This window comes from Thalassophryne amazonica, chromosome 1 (assembly GCF_902500255.1).
Source record: "Thalassophryne amazonica chromosome 1, fThaAma1.1, whole genome shotgun sequence".
Classification (NCBI taxonomy): domain Eukaryota; kingdom Metazoa; phylum Chordata; class Actinopteri; order Batrachoidiformes; family Batrachoididae; genus Thalassophryne; species Thalassophryne amazonica.
Genome location: NC_047103.1, coordinates 25,122,241 through 25,142,164, shown reverse-complemented (window position 1 = coordinate 25,142,164; position 19,924 = coordinate 25,122,241). Strand labels below are relative to the sequence as shown.

Genomic DNA, 19,924 nt, shown 5'->3' with positions numbered 1-19,924 from the left:
GTACATGCAAGGAGTTTTAATCAAAATGCATTGCAATCAGACAGGTCATTTTGTCCGATGTGAGTGAAAATCCATTATACAAAGTCCGGTGTTTATTATATGGAAAACCATACAGAAGCATTGGGAATTTTGGCCAATGAATCTGAGTATCCATTTTATACAAAGACAGTTTACTCAGGCTTTTATTACCAAGATGTCATCAGTAACCCGACTGATGACCACATTCTGTACCCATCCAGCTGCAAAGAAGCTGTAAGCATCCAAATTTTATATGCCTTCAGGGCTTCTCCTGTGTAGGGTGATGGAGTGTAAAGTCAATGAAAATGTCCGAATATCGCACATCTGTCTTCCTCTCAAAAATCAATAAAACCGCTGACCTTCACAAGAGAAATATTGTAGGGATCCACACTGATTCTCTGTATTTTCTCTAACTACCTCTTCTGATGTTCAGGATCGAGCGCTTTAGCTATATTGGATAAATTAGCTTGACCGTCCACTGATGATCCAGCATCGGCCATGCTGTGCATGGAGCTTGCCATCCAGCATGGCTGCAGACACAAAACCTATCTATTATCACTCCGGCAAAAGATACACTAATGTTCACCTCAGCACAATGTATGGGCAAGTGCACACCAATGCACTTTGTACTTATGTTGGAATAATTAAAACAGAAGTGCACTGCAGAAAACATGGCATGCAACAGCTCTTCTCATCTTGTGCAGATGTATTTTCTTTTTAATTGCACTTTGGGTTTATAAACTGTGCACACACAATACTCTTCAACAAGGTAAAAACATATTAAAAGCAGAGTTTCTTTGGTGGTAACATAAACTCCATAACTTTTTGCTTGTTTGTTTGTTATTTTAGATTTTGAATTAAAAACTGTATTTAGATGTAGCCAGAAGTTGTTACTATGTGCTTTTTGTTCTGTGGCGTGTCTCATTTATCATAGACCAAAATCAGGTGGCTTTTCTATTTTAACATGCAGCATATCCTGGCAGGTGTAGCTGCTCTCGGTGCTGTCCCTGTCCGATTTGGAACAGAGTAGCTGGAACAAAGCTGCATGGCAAATGCACTGAAATAAAACTAACATTTCTGGGGGGAAAAAATTACTTGAGTAAAAGTAGAAATATATGAGGTACCCATGTTCCTACCTCTGCTATTGACATTGATAAAATACATTTTTGACATTTGTAAATTGAATTACAATCATCCACATCCAGATGCACCTTAGAGTTGAATTTTTTTCCCCACCCATAATGATTACACACAGTATTTTTTGGTTTCTGGCACTGACTTCTGTCAACTATACCAATTTGATTTGATTTGATTTGTTTATTTAGCACAAAATAAAACACACAAAATAATGTATATACATAAAACAACCAATGAGAGAGGGAGAGAGAAAAAAAATACAATATAAATAAAGTACAAGGGAGTGGTGGAAGCCAAAAGGCTTGTAAAGAGTCCACTCCCAAACAAAGCAAACAGAATACAAAAGAATTACACCATTTTTGCCAGGTTAAAACAAATCATTATAAATACTCCTGCAGGATCTTCACTTTTTGACTACTTTTATACGTATATAAGGTAATAGATGGATTCACAAGATGTACATTATTATTCCAAGATTTAACGCCATGATATCTGATGTGATGCTGATAGCGAGTCGCTCTAAGCAAAGGTAGATGCAAATGTGCAGCCTGCCTGGTCAGATAATTATGAATTTGATGCTTGTGTACAAAATAATATTTAATGCAGAAATGCATTAAATATTATTAAAAAAGAAAGACTCACAAGACCAAGGTCTTGTATGTCTTCTTTTTCAACTGTCCAAATTCAAGACAGTTCCACAGTTGTCAAGAAGTTACAAGTCTGATCTGGAGTCTCGAGGGCAACAGCATCGGCACTACCTGGGACGTTCTTCCTCTCTGAGATCTTGTCCTCATTTAGTTTGGCTGAAAAACAGAAGTTTTTCACGTAGCGTTTGAAGTTCTCATCCAGAAAGATATAGATGATGGGGTTGAGGCAACTGTTGGTGTATGTAAGCACCATACAGAAGACCATGATAGTAACGAAGGTGGAGCTGTAGGATGCAACTGGGAACATTCTGCCTAGGATGGTAATGTAGTTGGGTGTCCAACAGATCGCAAACACACAGACCACGACCATCACCAGCTGAGTGACTTGACGCATTTTGCTGTCTTCTTCGTTTAAGCCAGGCAGAATTTGTATGCTATTCAATCTCAGGACTATCAGGCAGTAGCACACACTCATGATAAGCATGGGAATCGCAAAGCCAACGACAAGTTGAAAAATGTCCATCACTGTGCTCATGTATGAGGATAAGTGTAAGACACACACAGTCTCATCTGGAGGACAAAAAGAGAGAAGAACATTGAATTAATTGATAAAGTGCACTTGTGCTTTAGGATGAATAAAATTGTACTCTCTCTTTCTGCCATCAGTTTATTTAGTAGTTATTCAAGTTTCTCGTCATTCGTTTCCATTTATACATAGAGTCTGTGTCTGATCAACCTTCTCTATCCACCCCAGTCTAGAACATAGTCTCAAAAATCTTTCTAGCATCCATCTTCACTTACACTTTCTTCCATTATCATCACTCTTTTATTTACATACTACATATCTAAAACAAATCAACCTACTTCCCAGCATTTCCAAAGAAACCATTCCTGCTTTTGTTCTATCACTCTTTCCATTAACCTCCAAATTGCAAAGACTGAAGAAGCAATACAAGTGTATCCATAAAGTTTTTATGCTCACATGTTGCATAAAACATAAAAGTTTTTATGGCAGAAGAAGCGATACAAGTGTATACATAAAGTTTTTATGCTCACATGTTGCATAAAACATAAAAGTTTTTATGTTCACATGATGTGGTTTTTCAAACGATTAAAAAAAAAATCATTATTTCAAAAAAGTGGAATGGAAACACTTTTTTCCACTATTACAGGTTGCATGTTGTAAAGCATCACATGATATTCTAATGTGTGGATGACGTAAGAGATGAAGAGCTTGTTGAACATTATAAGAGATAACAACAGGGCAATAATGGATTTTTAAAATAAGACAAAATGCAATATGATAATATTTAACAGTATTTGTCCTTCTATTGCCTTGACTTTGAATTGCAGTTGTTGCAAAGACCACACTAGAATAACAATTCTCCCAACTCTGGAAATGCTGTTATTTTGCAACTATTTTTTAATTGACATTCTGAAAATATTGTTAAACTTTCATGCACATCTGAAATGGAAGCCCAGCTACTGATTTTATCATTTCTAATTTTGTCTAGTTTTATAACTCCACACATCCATCATAACTTTTTCCTTTCATCATATCCAACATCTTCTCCGGCACTCCCTTCACTGCTTATGTCTGTCTTTTACACAGACTTTGGTCTTACTACTGTCTTATAACTCTGGTCTTTAATTCTAGGCCTTACTTCTTTGGTCATGTAATATCAATCAATCAATCAATCAATTTTTTTATATAGCGCCAAATCACAACAAACAGTTGCCCCAAGGCGCTTTATATTGTAAGGCAAGGCCATACAATAATTATGTAAAACCCCAACGGTCAAAACGACCCCCTGTGAGCAAGCACTTGGCTACAGTGGGAAGGAAAAACTCCCTTTTAACAGGAAGAAACCTCCAGCAGAACCAGGCTCAGGGAGGGGCAGTCTTCTGCTGGGACTGGTTGGGGCTGAGGGAGAGAACCAGGAAAAAGACATGCTGTGGAGGGGAGCAGAGATCGATCACTAATGATTAAATGCAGAGTGGTGCATACAGAGCAAAAAGAGAAAGAAACAGTGCATCATGGGAACCCCCCAGCAGTCTACGTCTATAGCAGCATAACTAAGGGATGGTTCAGGGTCACCTGATCCAGCCCTAACTATAAGCTTTAGCAAAAAGGAAAGTTTTAAGCCTAATCTTAAAAGTAGAGAGGGTGTCTGTCTCCCTGGTCTGAATTGGGAGCTGGTTCCACAGGAGAGGAGCCTGAAAGCTGAAGGCTCTGCCTCCCATTCTACTCTTACAAACCCTAGGAACTACAAGTAAGCCTGCAGTCTGAGAGCGAAGCGCTCTGTTGGGGTGATATGGTACTACGAGGTCCCTAAGATAAGATGGGACCTGATTATTCAAAACCTTATAAGTAAGAAGAAGAATTTTAAATTCTATTCTAGAATTAACAGGAAGCCAATGAAGAGAGGCCAATATGGGTGAGATATGCTCTCTCCTTCTAGTCCCCGTCAGTACTCTAGCTGCAGCATTTTGAATTAACTGAAGGCTTTTTAGGGAACTTTTAGGACAACCTGATAATAATGAATTACAATAGTCCAGCCTAGAGGAAATAAATGCATGAATTAGTTTTTCAGCATCACTCTGAGACAAGACCTTTCTGATTTTAGAGATATTGCGTAAATGCAAAAAAGCAGTCCTACATATTTGTTTAATATGCGCCTTGAATGACATATCCTGATCAAAAATGACTCCAAGATTTCTCACAGTATTACTAGAGGTCAGGGTAATGCCATCCACAGTAAGGATCTGGTTAGACACCATGTTTCTAAGATTTGTGGGGCCAAGTACAATAACTTCAGTTTTATCTGAGTTTAAAAGCAGGAAATTAGAGGTCATCCATGTCTTTATGTCTGTAAGACAATCCTGCAGTTTAGCTAATTGGTGTGTGTCCTCTGGCTTCATGGATAGATAAAGCTGGGTATCATCTGCGTAACAATGAAAATTTAAGCAATGCCGTCTAATAATACTGCCTAAGGGAAGCATGTATAAAGTGAATAAAATTGGTCCTAGCACAGAACCTTGTGGAACTCCATAATTAACTTTAGTCTGTGAAGAAGATTCCCCATTTACATGAACAAATTGTAATCTATTAGACAAATATGATTCAAACCAGCGCAGCGCAGTGCCTTTAATACCTATGGCATGCTCTAATCTCTGTAATAAAATTTTATGGTCAACAGTATCAAAAGCAGCACTGAGGTCTAACAGAACAAGCACAGAGATGAGTCCACTGTCCGAGGCCATAAGAAGATCATTTGTAACCTTCACTAATGCTGTTTCTGTACTATGATGAATTCTAAAACCTGACTGAAACTCTTCAAATAGACCATTCCTCTGCAGATGATCAGTTAGCTGTTTTACAACTACCCTTTCAAGAATTTTTGAGAGAAAAGGAAGGTTGGAGATTGGCCTATAATTAGCTAAGATAGCTGGGTCAAGTGATGGCTTTTTAAGTAATGGTTTAATTACTGCCACCTTAAAAGCCTGTGGTACATAGCCAACTAACAAAGATAGATTGATCATATTTAAGATCGAAGCATTAAATAATGGTAGGGCTTCCTTGAGCAGCCTGTTAGGAATGGGGTCTAATAAACATGTTGATGGTTTGGATGAAGTAACTAATGAAAATAACTCAGACAGAACAATCGGAGAGAAAGAGTCTAACCAAATACAGGCATCACTGAAAGCAGCCAAAGATAACGATACGTCTTTGGGATGGTTATGAGTAATTTTTTCTCTAATAGTTAAAATTTTGTTAGCAAAGAAAGTCATGAAGTCATTACTAGTTAAAGTTAATGGAATACTCAGCTCAATAGAGCTCTGACTCTTTGTCAGCCTGGCTACAGTGCTGAAAAGAAACCTGGGGTTGTTCTTATTTTCTTCAATTAGTGATGAGTAGAAAGATGTCCTAGCTTTACGGAGGGCTTTTTTTATAGAGCAACAGACTCTTTTTCCAGGCTAAGTGAAGATCTTCTAAATTACTGAGACGCCATTTCCTCTCCAACTTACGGGTTATCTGCTTTAAGCTACGAGTTTGTGAGTTATACCACGGAGTCAGGCACTTCTGATTTAAAGCTCTCTTTTTTAGAGGAGCTACAGCATCCTAAGTTGTCTTCAATGAGGATGTAAAACTATTGACGAGATACTCTATCTCACTTACAGAGTTTAGGTAGCTACTCTGCACTGTGTTGGTATATGGCATTAGAGAACATAAAGAAGGAATCATATCCTTAAACCTAGTTACAGCGCTTTCTGAAAGACTTCTAGTGTAATGAAACTTATTCCCCACTGCTGGGTAGTCCATCAGAGTAAATGTAAATGTTATTAAGAAATGATCAGACAGAAGGGAGTTTTCAGGGAATAAGTCTTCTATTTCCATACCATAAGTCAGAACAAGATCTAAGATATGATTAAAGTGGTGGGTGGACTCATTTACTTTTTGAGCAAAGCCAATAGAGTCTAATAATAGATTAAATGCAGTGTTGAGGCTGTCATTCTCAGCATCTGTGTGGATGTTAAAATCGCCCACTATAATTATCTTATCTGAGCTAAGCACTAAGTCAGACAAAAGGTCTGAAAATTCACAGAGAAACTCACAGTAACGACCAGGTGGACGATAGATAATAACAAATAAAACTGGTTTTTGGGACTTCCAATTTGGATGGACAAGACTAAGAGTCAAGCTTTCAAATGAATTAAAGCTCTGTCTGGGTTTTTGATTAATTAATAAGCTGGAATGGAAGATTGTTGATAATCCTCCGCCCCGGCCCGTGCTACGAGCATTCTGACAGTTAGTGTGACTCGGGGGTGTTGACTCATTTAAACTAACATATTCATCCTGCTGTAACCAGGTTTCTGTAAGGCAGAATAAATCAATATGTTGATCAATTATTATATCATTTACCAACAGGGACTTAGAAGAGAGAGACCTAATGTTTAATAGACCACATTTAACTGTTTTAGTCTGTGGTGCAGTTGAAGGTGCTATATTATTTTTTCTTTTTGAATTTTTATGCTTAAATAGATTTTTGCTGGTTATTGGTAGTCTGGGAGCAGGCACCGTCTCTACAAGGATGGGGTAATAGTCCTCATATACTTCTCCAACTATTCCATTCAAGCAACACAATGTGGATCATTTCGGAATCCAGTGCTCCATCTTTGGCCACCACTGATCTGAGCTATTTAAACATATTCACTCTCTTCAGTAACTTTCTTCAAGATAACATCTGAATCCTGATGGTTATTAAACTTAAAACATGGTCTCCTTCCTATTCACTCCTATATTTTTTGTAGGGCAGGTAGTTGAGTGGCTAAGGACCTAGCCTACCAACATGTAGACCTGGGTTCAAATCCTGCTGATGCTACCTGTTTATGTCCCTGGACAAGACATTTAATCTTCATTGTCTCAGTCCACCCAGCTCTAAATGGGTACCAACCTCAGCCTGCGAAGTAACCTGCAATGGACTGACATCCTGCCCAAATGGAGTTGTAGACTCTCATCTGCTTGACACTACGAAATTTGGAGAATGCACTGGTACCAACGGACCTCTAGGCCTATATAGGGCTTACTACTTCTTCCCATGCCTTCCACATCCATTTTCAATTATTCTCTACCTCATTCCACATCATCTGCAAAAAGAATCACAAATTATAATGGGAAAAGTCACCCAAGAGGATGTCTGATGATGCTTCCAGCATTAAGCCCCTGTTCTTTCATACATGTCCTCAACAGTTCTTGCATACATCTCTGGTACTCCTTTGTTCTTCACGCACCTTCACACTTCTTGACATACCTTCTTATCAAAAGTCTTATCTAGATTAGCAAATACTACATATGCTGCTTTGATACAGAGCTAATCTGCCATCAAAAGTGAAGATTTCAACTCCAAAAACGTCTTAATTCCATGTTTTATCTGTATCTCAAGAATGACGTACTTAAATAAGATTATTGTTTAATTGATGCAGTACCCTAGTGCATCCCTGAAAAAGTTATTCCATGAAAAAAGGAAGTTGTCAGGTATTTCTTACCGCTGTATGTTGCAGTATCAGCAAATATAAAAATGGGTATGTCTAGAAGCAAGGACAACACCCAGATGAACACGATGACCACCATGGCTTTGACAGAAGCATGGGAATTCAGATCTGGGTGGCACACAGCCACGTAGAGATCCACGGTCATTATGGTGATGGTGAAGACACGGACAAGGGCGTTGCACATGTCGATACACAAGAAGATCTTGCATCCAATTGCACTGAAAGGCCAGTTATCCAACAAGAAGTATGCTATCCAGAAGGGCAATGTGGCGTTGATTAGGACATCAACAAGCACTAAGTTGAAAATGTAAATATTGGTGGATGTCTTCTTCTTTGTGTGCCTGTTCAACATGGGCAAGAACACAAAAACACACTGAATGATTACCAGAAATAACACCCAACAAAATTGATACTGTGGCCTAATTGTTATGTGCCGACGCGAGTTGAGGAGCGCAACCAGCGACTGACTGAACCCAGCACTAAAATAACCAGAAAGTGGTTCCAAAAACAAAACAAATTTATTTCCCTTTTGTGCAATAATTGTATACAACATAAATGTGCGTTTGTCTGGCGAGGTGAAGGACGGCGCGCTCTCCAGCGCCCAAATGGATTGAAGCCCGACGCTTCTGGACCCAGACTCACCGCCGAACACCCCCCAGGTGGACACGACAAACTGACTCTGTGAAGGATGGAAAAGGTGAGGTAAGTCAACAGCTACAACAAATATCCTTCAAAGGCCCACACTATCAGCAACACATTCAGGTTTGAATTTAAGCTTTATGTAAATGAGCAGCTTCTCACAACAGGTGGAGGATCATCATTCCGTACGCCACGGCAGTCAGAAGCGTGCTGCACAATTCTCATCAATGTTCAAATATACTGCGTAACAAAATACCAAATTACTGTTAACACTTATTCAGACAATCATCACCTCTGATGTGTGCTGACAGCATGTGTCCCTCACCCGTCCTCCTTCACAGGCACGATGTGTCAAACCCAGGCGCGGTCCTCAGCGTCTCACAACCGAACGTCACAAGGTCGAGTTCCCGGCAATTCTGCTTGAACCACTCATGGCTTAAATGCAGAACGCCATCTCATTATCTGCTTCAGCTGAAAGTCTTTAAGTTTACACGTGAGCATCATCCACAGGTGCAGCTAATAATGCTGATGCCAGCACCGTCTCCACAGACAAAAACCAGTTTGCATACCACCTGGAGAGCAAAGAAAAGAAAACAACACCAAAATGTCCAGCCAAACCCCCCAACACACAACAGTACCCCCCCATCAACGGGAAGCCTCCCAGCAACCGAACAGACCAGGCCCGAGAACAGCACCTCCCTCCGGGGTCCTCGTCAGGAAGCAGACGACGTAACGCTCCCAAGGTCCACCGCAGACAGCAGGACAGGGCACCATGGCTGGAAGGCCGGCTGGCATCAACAAAAAAACCCAAAAAGTCCCATATACAACCCAACATACAAGAAAAAACACAAAACCCACCCAAACCCTCCCCAGGGGACCGTCCCATCCAACCCCGGGAAGAAAAGAAAAACACCCAAATCCAACAACACAATACAACAACACAATACAAACATAAATTCACAAAGAAAAATAACAAACAACCCCCCCAGAACGACTTGCAGAGCCCAACACCCCCCAGAAGACCTTTATCGCCAGTTCCAGGAGTAACAGCCAAAGCCGGAATCCCACAGAGGTCCCCAGGTATTCATGGAGCAACAGCGCCCCCCAGAGGACCGTACCATCAACCCCAGGAGGCACCCTCCCCACAACCCAGGAACCCCAGACCCGACCACACTTGGCTAGTCGGCCCCACAAGCCAATTCCCCCCCAGAGGACCGTCCCATCAACCCTGGAGGTGGAACCTGGAAGGAAACATAAAAAACACAAAATACAACCCCCGGCGGACTTCATTAAACCACCCCGGGGGCAAATAAAACAACCGGCAAACCCTGTTACCCCCCCAGCACACCGAAAGACCCCAGATCACTCCCAGAGCCTATCGTCAGCTCAATTTTGGCGAACGGCACAAAACTACCAAGCTGGGGAAGGAAACAGGAAAAACTAACCCAGTCCCATCCCTTAAGCGCAGCGGAAAACTGGAAATACGTCCGGTGTCCCAAACCGACCATACCACCAGCCCATCGGGAGGGGTGGAACTACCAAAATGGCGAACGGCACAGATCGGTCCACCACTCCGACTGAGGTACATTCCCGCTGCACCACACCCCGGTAACACCAATGACGAATGGTCAAAGGCCCACCGGGGCTGGAGTGGAACCGGGCATCAACCAAATCCAAAAAAACGCCCTGACACCCCCCCCCCAGGTGCAGAGGTTTTCTGAGATACGCTCAGCGTAACCAACCTGCACCACCCCACAACCCAAAAGACAAATGGTCTTAGAGCATGTGAGGTTGGGGTTAGGGAAATAGGGAAATTAAAACAACAAAACAAAACGACCCAATCCTCAAACAAAAATTACCTAACTTCAAATAACGATTACCTGAGTCCAGCCGAGCTCCGAACCGCCAGTCGTTCACTCCACCAGAACCGCCTCTAAATCCCCAAACAATTTATAACCCCTTACATGAAAACAAAAACAGCCCAAATAGCTAAACAACCAAAGATCTGCCCCTTTTTTTTTTTGTTGTTGTTGTGTCCATTATTATGCCTGTCCCAGAACACCTGGAGATCCGTCATCACTATCTTTCTTGACGCTTATGTGACCGGGGCAATATGGCGGTTTCAGCTTGTCCGAGCTGCATGGGCTCATCCGCAAGAGGAGCCAGTGGTCCCGTCGGAGGAGTCTCAGTGGGGCGAAGAAGAGACAGCCCAGATCTGTGTCGGGGAAAGCCCCGAGACGAAAAAACCCGCTCTGATGTCCGTCCTCTCTCGCGTCCACGCTCCTTTATCCGATCATCTAGACGAATAACCAAAGATATTAGTTCATCTAAATCTCTTGGTTCGTCATGGACTGCTAGCTCGTCTTTTAATGGATCGTTCAAACCATCTACAAACACTCCTCTTAAAGCTGCGGCATTCCAACTGGACTGAGCAGAAAAAATTCGGAAATCCACGGAATAATCCACCGCACTCCGCCTCCCCTTGGGTGACGGAGTTATCTGCACCGGTATCGATAGTGCCGCAGCTGGAGCAGCAGGAAGCAGAACGGCTTGCGCTCCAAGCTCCGTAATGCGAGCATCTGTTTGTTTAATTTGATTTGCGAGAAGCTGTAATTGCTCCCATATCTTCTCCAAGTATTCTTGAACTTTTTCGGCAAACGGAACCGCTTCTGCCGCTGAGTCCATTTTGGAATGGCCGGGAACTACTGTTATGTGCCGACGCGAGTTGAGGAGCACGACCAGCGTCTGACTGAACCCAGCGCTAAAATAACCAGAAAGCGGTTCCAAAAACAAAACAAATTTATTTCCCTTTTGTGCAATAATTGTGTACAACATAAATGTGCGTTTGTCTGGCGAGGTGAAGGACGGCACGCTCTCCGGCGCCCAAATGGATCGAAGCCCGACGCTTCTGGACCCAGACTCACCGCCGAACACCCCCCAGGTGGACACGACAAACTGACTCTGTGAAGGATGGAAAAGGTGAGGTAAGTCAACAGCTACAACAAATATCCTTCAAAGGCACGCACTATCAGCAAAACATTCAGGTCTGAATTTAAGCTTTATGTAAATGAGCAGCTTCTCACAACAGGTGGAGGATCATCATTCCGTACGCCACGGCAGTGAGAAGCGAGCTGCACAATTCTCATCAATGTTCAAATATACTGCGTAACAAAATACCAAATTACTGTTAACACTTATTCAGACAATCATCACCTCTGATGTGTGCTGACAGCATGTGTCCCTCACCCGTCCTCCTTCACAGGCACGATGTGTCAAACCCAGGCGCGGTCCTCAGCGTCTCACAACCGAACGTCACAAGGTCGAGTTCCCGGCAATTCTGCTTGAACCACTCATGGCTTAAATGCAGAACGCCATCTCATTATCTGCTTCAGCTGAAAGTCTTTAAGTTTACACGTGAGCATCATCCACAGGTGCAGCTAATAATGCTGATGAGGGTGAAGGACTCTTCTGCCAGCACCGTCTCCACAGACAAAAACCAGTTTGCATACCACCTGGAGAGCAAAGAAAAGAAAACAACACCAAAATGTCCAGCCAATCCCCCAACACACAACACTAATAGTCCACATAACTGACCCTTATCTGTACCATTTAAACAATATGTAATTACGCCTTCGCATTTTGTTTGATGTTAAGACCAAATCCACACTTAAAAATTAAATTGAAATAGAAAAAAGTCCTTAATTGGAAACACATAAATGAATTCAAATTGGCAAAATTAAGATGCCAAATTGGAAAAAAATATTACTTTTGTTCATCTGGATCAACCTAATTCACTTGTTCCATTTGAAGAACTGTTTTTTTAAGTTGTTCCAACATTTCTCTTTTTTCATTGGGGGCTAGATAACCATCATCTTAAAATTTGGATATCTGTGTGAGATAAGGAGTTGGGCTACCAGTAGGCAGTGTTTGATTCCCATTCACTCTGCCTGTGTGTCCTCGGAGACAAAACCTGGCACTTAGTGAAGTAACCTGCATTAGACTAGCATTCCTTCCAGGGGGAGTTGTAGACTTTCATTCCTGTCATGCTACTGAATCCATGAATATCCACCAGTACCAATGTGCCCCAGGCCCCAGTGGGACTTCTAATACCCATAATATTGAAATATAGATAATTATAGGTTTTTCAGCTCTTCTGCCATATTTGTTGGATTTGCTTCATATTTGATATGATTTTAGTACCACTCTTTTTTTGAAAGATACCATACTGTTGTGCAATTTATGGCTATAAAATAGACACGTTTTATACATTACACGCTTGGTGTATATCTTGGTGGAATTAGTGCTCCAGATATGACAGGCTATATAAAAGCAATATCATATTTTATGTTTTACCACCATCTACTGGCAGTTTGGTGTGATTTCACCTGAAATATCAATAAGCCAGTTTCAAGTTTATCAGTACGCATGCACAGAGAGGTAGCTAACATTTCCGGTTCACAGGTCAATGCATTCAATCAAACTACAACAAGACACTGTTTTTAAAACAACATAGCAGCTTAAAAGAACCGAAATAATCAGAATCAGAATCAAATTTATTGCCAAGTAAGCTCTCACATAAAAGGAATTTGATCTGGTGTCACTGGTGCATAAACACCAACAATAAAAAGAAAAGGAAAAAAAAAATGCATCTGTAAGAAGTAACTGGTGCATAAATAACTAAAAATAAAAAGGAAAATACTTCTGTAAGAAGTGAAAGAGACAAATGGGCAAAACTACGTTCACTGTGAAATAATTCTAACAACGTGGAATGGGGTTATGCAGGCATGCAGATGTACAGTACCTTTCAGTGCAGGTTAAGTTACACGGTGGACAAAAACGGTATGTATACAGTTCAAAAGTCAGTATTTTTATTTTTTTATTTTTCATGCATTTGTGATCCATTAGTAACATTAATGGTTTATAAATATAATACGGCGATAAAATATGACTATTAATTCTGATTTACTGCTTTTGATAAAGATGATGACCGTGTTTTGGATTTTATTTTGTGTTTATTTATCTTTCATGCATTTGTTTTGTGTTTGTGAATGCAAAGCAAGTGAGCCGTTAGCGCCGTTAAGGTTTATAAATATAATATAGAGATAAACTGTGACTTCTAATATTGCAGTTTGCTGCTTTTGATAAATATGATGATTGTGTTTGGGATTTTATTTGTCTATTTATTTTTCGTACATTTGTTTTGTGTTTGTGAATGTGAGTGAGCCGTTAGCTCCGTTAAGGTTTATAAATATAATATAGAGATAAACTGTGACTTCTAGTATTGCAATTTATGGCTTTTGATAAAGATGATGACCGTGTTTGGGATTTAATTTTTTGTTTATTTATTTTTTGTGCGTTTGTTTTGTGTTTGTGAATGCGAGTGAGCCATTAGCTCCGTTAACGGCTTATAAATATAATAAAGAGATAAACTGTGACTTCTAATATTGCAATTTACTGCTTTTGATAAAGATGATGATTGTGTTTGGGATTTTATTTTGTGTTTATTTATTTTTTGTACATTTGTTTTGTGTTTGTGAATGCGAGTGAGCCGTTAGCTCCGTTAAGGTTTATAAATATAAACTGTGACTTCTAATATTGCAATTTGCTGCTTTTGATAAATATGATGATTGTGTTTGGGATTTTATTTTGTTTATTTATTTTTCGTACATTTGTTTTGTGTTTGTGAATGCGAGTGAGCCGTTAGCTCCGTTAAGGTTTATAAATATAATATAGAGATAAACTGTGACTTCTAGTACTGCAATTTACGGCTTTTGATGAAGTTGATGATTGTGTTTGGGATTTTATTTTGTGTTTATTTATTTTTCGTACATTTGTTTTGTGTTTGTGAATGCGAATGAGCCGTTAGCTCCAGTAACGGTTTATAAATATAATATAGAGATAAACTGTGACTTGTAATACTGCAATTTACTGCTTTTGATAAAGATGATGACCGTGTTTGGGGTTTTATTTTGTGTTTATTCATTTTTGTGTGTTTGTTTTGTGTTTGTGAATGCAATACGAGTGAGCCGTTAGCTCCGTTAAGGTTTATAAAATATAATATAGAGATCAACTGTGACTTCTAATACTGCTGTTTATTGCTTTTGATAAAGATGATGTTTGTTTTTTTTTTGTGTGTTTGTGATCCTGGGAATGTGCGGTTTGTATGGCTTATTGCTCGCCTTCAGCTCTTTCCAGCTCCTGTGAGAGGTACAGGAGTGCCACTGACATTCTGCATTCTGGGACAGCCACTATGAAGCTGTTGCAGTCCTAACTACTTATTTGAGACACTGGTTTGCCTCACACCAAGAAGGTCCACGGTTCAGATCCTACCATCCCCAATCTCCTTGTACACCTGGGTTTGCAACAGTATGGACATCCGGCACAAAAAAATGTGAAATCAACATGTGGATCCAAACCAGAGCTGCTGCTTAATGGGGTGTATGATCAGAACTGATTCTACTTATTTCAGTAGAAACATCATCATTTGACATCCCAAGAGTTATATCAGCCTCAAGGCACATAAAGAACCCTGTGTCCAATTAAAACTTCTGGAATTTCCTGCTTATTGGTAATTGCCCCCCCCCACCCCACCCCACCCCGCCAGTGATTCACATTTTTTCCAAGCTCCATGTTGTACCAGCACAATGCGAACTGTTCATAGAAGCAGCTAGAATATTGTCATGGATCCACCGCCAGCAGTTCATGCAGTCACCACTGACATTTAAATTCTCTTTGAACCCATCAAACCCCATTACACTTATTTTCCACTAGTACAGCTGTGCTTTTGAAGCAAAATATTTCATAGAAGACAGGAAAGGAATAGCGAAGCAAGAGAAAGACAAAAACAAAATGACAAAATATTCTGCAATTCTGTATAAAGCCCAAAATTTCCTCCCTCAGTATTCTCTAATCACTTTATATTAGTCATTAATAGCACCGTATAATATGACATACTGTATTGAGGTTTGGGGAAAAACATATGAAACAAACACTAATTCAGTATTTTTATTGCAAAAGTATGGAAGCGTATTGCATTCACTTTTTAAATTTATTTTTTGGTTTGTTTTTCGGAGTAATTATTTGTGTTTTTCTTAGTAATTTATTTTTTTGTCTGTTTTTCGGACTAATTTCTGTTTTTCTGTGTTTTTCAGAGTAATTTATTTTGATGTTTGGTTTTTCAGAGTAATTTTTTTTTCCTGATTTTCTGAATATTTTTTTCCTCTGTTTTTCGGACCAAATTTTTTTTTTCTCTCTCTCTGAGTTTAGAGAGCATTTGCAGACACATTCATTCATTGAGAGCTCGATTTGGTAACAAACATGACAGTGTTCAGTTTAATCAAGTTTTACTTTAATCTGGGTTTGATGGTATTATCATTAGTTTGTCGACTCTATGCAGGCACCTGAGGACTTTGCAGCTGTTTAGAAGGAAAGCCCATTCAGATCTGCTAGACGTAGCAGTTTTTCTATAGGATCAGCTGGACAGATACGGTATGCTCCATGGATACAGGATGATGCATTTGAAATGCATTCAGGCCTGCTACGTGGTGACTCAAGAAATAACAATAATAATAATAATAATAATAATAATAATAATAATAATAAAAAACCAGAAAAAGGTTAAAAAAACAAAAACTAAAAATAAATTACTCAGCAAGCCACCCCAAATGGAAAAGAGCCTGAATCCAGCTCTAAATAATAATTTGTTATATGTATTTTTCTATGTAAGCCTGAACCCATCATATCTCAGGAGGTAAGCAGGGTGGGGCCTGGTTAGTACTTGGATGGGAGACCTCTCTGGAACACCAGGGGCTGTGTGTGTTTCTTCAAGTAAAACTGCAGTCACATCAGGAAGGGCATCCAGCTAAAACCTGTGCCAAATACTGATGTGGAGCTAGCTGTAGCCGCAGTGGCAACCCCGAACAAAACGAGAGCAGCTGAAAGGATGACAACATCATTTGTATTTTTTATCTCAACTGTCATGTGCTTTGAATTCCCCGTCAACTAAAAGCTACCTGCAACCAATTTGCACTTCTATGAGTGTTTACAGCCAGCAGTGATGCAGTATTTTCATTCTATTAGCTCTATGGGCATTACTAATAAGCATGCGTAGTACCCGCATGTTTTTGGAAAACATACTTTACATCTACCACCGATCAAAACAGCTGTATTGTAGCAATGTACAATTACTAGTAGAAACATAGGGGTAAGTCCTATACAGTCCCAAGGACCATTTGTGGCAGTAAGTGTCCCCCCTGGATGGGACACCAATCCATGGCAGGTTATTTTGCCAGTGAAGGCTGTTACCCATTTACAACCGAATGGACTGGGACAAAACAGATGAAGAGGCTCATCAATTTACATCAATTATTAAGAAATACAAACACTATGTTACTCTATGGGAAATCCGTCTGGAACAGGCACCTCTCAAAAACAGATTAACCATACTAGAAGGACACTTGTGAGGGAAGCCACCAAGACCATCGGATAACTCTGAAGGAGTTGGAGGAGGCTTCTGTGGTCATGAATGGATAAACTGTGCATAGTAGAGCTTTTGTCTGTTGCATCACTGGTTATACAGCTTCAGGCCCAGTGGCACAGAGACTGATTTTCTTAAAAGGTTGAGTCAGCTAAAGTTTGCCAGAAGGCACATGGGAGACCTGAGTGTCTGTGTTTCTTGTTTGAAAATCCTTCTCTGTTCCACTCCACCGTGAAGCTGTATAACTGGTGATCATGCAACAGACAAAAGTTTCACCATGTATACTTTCCCCAGTCACGACTACAGATGCTTATAACTTCTTCAGAGCTGTAGGGAGGTTTTGGTGGCTTTGCTCACTTGTTTCCTTCTTGCCTGGTCAATCAGTTTTTGAAAACTGTCACCCCAAACAAAGTGATAGTCCATGGGCCAAGCAGGTTTTTGGTACCACACAAGGTGATGAAACATTTACAATCCATCAGTGTACCATGGCCCACACAAAAATGTATAATAACCACCCAAGGGTGGTAGTTATAGCCAGGTAGGGGTCAATGAAGAATTACACAGAGGTCAAAATGTAAAAAAAGCTTCAGTCATGTTAAAAGCTATACCACATTATTTGTCTGATTGTAACGATTCCAAAAAGGTATAGTTTGGACTATCTGTGACAGAATGTTCTGGAGTTATGGGGTTAAAACAGCACAACTGGTGACAAAGGTCAGTTTCAGTTTGTACAGGGGTCAAAAGTTAAAGTTGCTTCAATTTCAGTAAAAAGCTATGCAAATTATTGGTTGAGTTTAATAGGGTCCTAAAAAGGAATAGTTTGCACCATCTGCCATGCTTAGTTATCATGTTACAAGGTAACATATGTCACCTGTCATAGAATCCAATGGAGGTTGACCTTGTTTGACCTTTACTTTGGAGACCAAACTTTCAACACAGTCAAAACTACATCATTTATTTATCCTTTTATTTCAACCAATAACTTGCATATTTTTTGCTGAATTTAGAGCAACTTTAACTTTTGACCCCTGTACAAACTGAAACTGACTTTTGTCATCATTTTTGTTGTTTTTACCCCATAACTCCAGAACATTCAGTCGTAGATAGTCCAAACTATACCTTTTTGGAATTGTAATGATCAGACAAATAATGTGGTATAGTTTTTTAACATGATTGGAGCATTTTTACCTCTGTGTAATTCTTCATTGAACCCTACGTGGCTACAGCTAACACCCTGGGATGGTTATCATACATTTTTGTGTAGGCCATGGTACACTGAGGCTAGTTTCTAAGTGTCGTTTCGTCACCTTACGTGGTACTGATTAGGTCAAAACTGATGACAGACTCATAGACTATGACACTGAAAATTCTTTTCTCTGACATTTAACAATAAAGTCAAAAGTTGTCCAAAGTTTCTCCAGTCAAAGAAGCCAAAAACTCTTTCACCGTTGTCTTGGTGGCTCCCCTCTCTAATATATATCATAATAATTTACCTGATGATGACATGCATAACAAGGCAGTTCCCCAACAATCCGACCACAAACACCACCGAGTAGATCACGGCAATGATGTGAGGAATGGTCTTCTTCTCCAAGCTCCCATTGGTTTCATTTTTCCAGCCCAATAGCTCCCAAACTGAAGAATTTACAAAGCAGTCTTCCATTGTGGGCAGACAACCGTATTCTTCTTTGAAACTTTCCAGAGTATTGCTTTCCATTTTGTTCATTGGATTCAAAACAGGCTGAAACATAAAACAAATTATGTGACAGTCAGATAATAAAACAATGGACAAATCAGGCAACTTTACTTTAAAAAAAGCATCACATGAACTATTCGTTATTATTAGTCATTTAACAAGCGTGTTACTTACTGTTAATCACCTCAAATTAACGGAAAGGTTCTTTTAGGAAGTGTTTTCTGTCTGAATCTTCGTTTTGTTCTCTGTGTGGGAGGTCCAGCTCTTTAAAGTTTTGGGATCTTTGCTGGTCTTGGAGAGCAGCAGCACATCAGGCTCCACCCACAGTTGGAAACCTTCACTCAAAATCCTCCAAATATAGACAAGGGGGGGCTGCAGCCTGCAGTGTCCCGTGTCATAGCGTTCGTCTGGTGAACATAAGCCACGCCCCCCTCGATCGCTGACATTTCAAAACAACCTCTCCTTTTCTTAAACTGACTTGCAGTTTGAGTGTACAACAGCGAGTCTCCAGCGTCAAAAATTTTGCAGCCAATAAGTCAAACCGAGAGGAGAAGACACAGGGAGAGGGCTTTTTTGGTTTTACCGTCCATCTAGAAATGATGAAATTCACCATTTTAACTAACGGAACATGATGACAAAATACAAAATTTTAAGGTAGCAGGTTGTCATTATATTATATGTTTCTCTGTGTGGCTTTTAATTTTTTCTCTCTCTTTTCTTGTACATATGAGAGTGCTGGAAACAGGGGCACTGCCAGGGATTTTGGGCCCCATGAAAAGAAATCTTACTGGGCCACCCCCACCATATTATTTTGTCAGTATTACAATTGCATTAGGGGCCTCTCTGGGCCCCTGTCAAACATGGGCCCCTAGAATCCTTCTCCTTATTCTCCCCTTTTCGGCACCCCTTGCTGGAAAACACAACCATGTAGGTTTACTTTAAATTATCATCAGATTCAGATTCATCTTCAACTGCTCATCTGGGATCGGGTTGCAGGGGCAACAGCTCCAGCACTGGACCCCAGGCTTCCCTTTCCCAGGCCACACTGACCACCTCTGACAGACGGGATTCTGAGGCTTTCCCAGGACGAGGTGGAGAGATATAATCTCTCCACCTCGTCCTGCGTCTTCCCCGGCGTCTCCTTCCCAGATGGACATGCCTGGAACACCTCCCTAGGGAGGCGCCCAGGAGGCATCCTTACCAGATGCCCGAACCACCTCAGATGGTTCATTTCAATGCAAAGGAGCAGTGGCCCTA

At 40.4% G+C, this 19,924-nt stretch overlaps 1 protein-coding gene across 1 annotated transcript; it reads right to left on the bottom strand.

The window, feature by feature from the left end:
• Positions 1 to 949: 949 nt before the first annotated feature.
• Positions 950 to 18,944, bottom strand: LOC117507655 (delta-type opioid receptor-like). Its single transcript, XM_034167482.1, has 4 exons — positions 18,842 to 18,944; positions 18,465 to 18,712; positions 7,851 to 8,197; positions 950 to 2,372 (listed from the first exon to the last, which is right to left on the bottom strand). The coding sequence occupies exons 2-4, from the start codon at positions 18,695 to 18,697 to the stop codon at positions 1,840 to 1,842; spliced, it is 1,113 nt and encodes a 370-aa protein (XP_034023373.1). The 5' UTR covers positions 18,698 to 18,712; positions 18,842 to 18,944; the 3' UTR covers positions 950 to 1,839.
• Between the last annotated feature and the right edge of the window lie 980 nt (positions 18,945 to 19,924).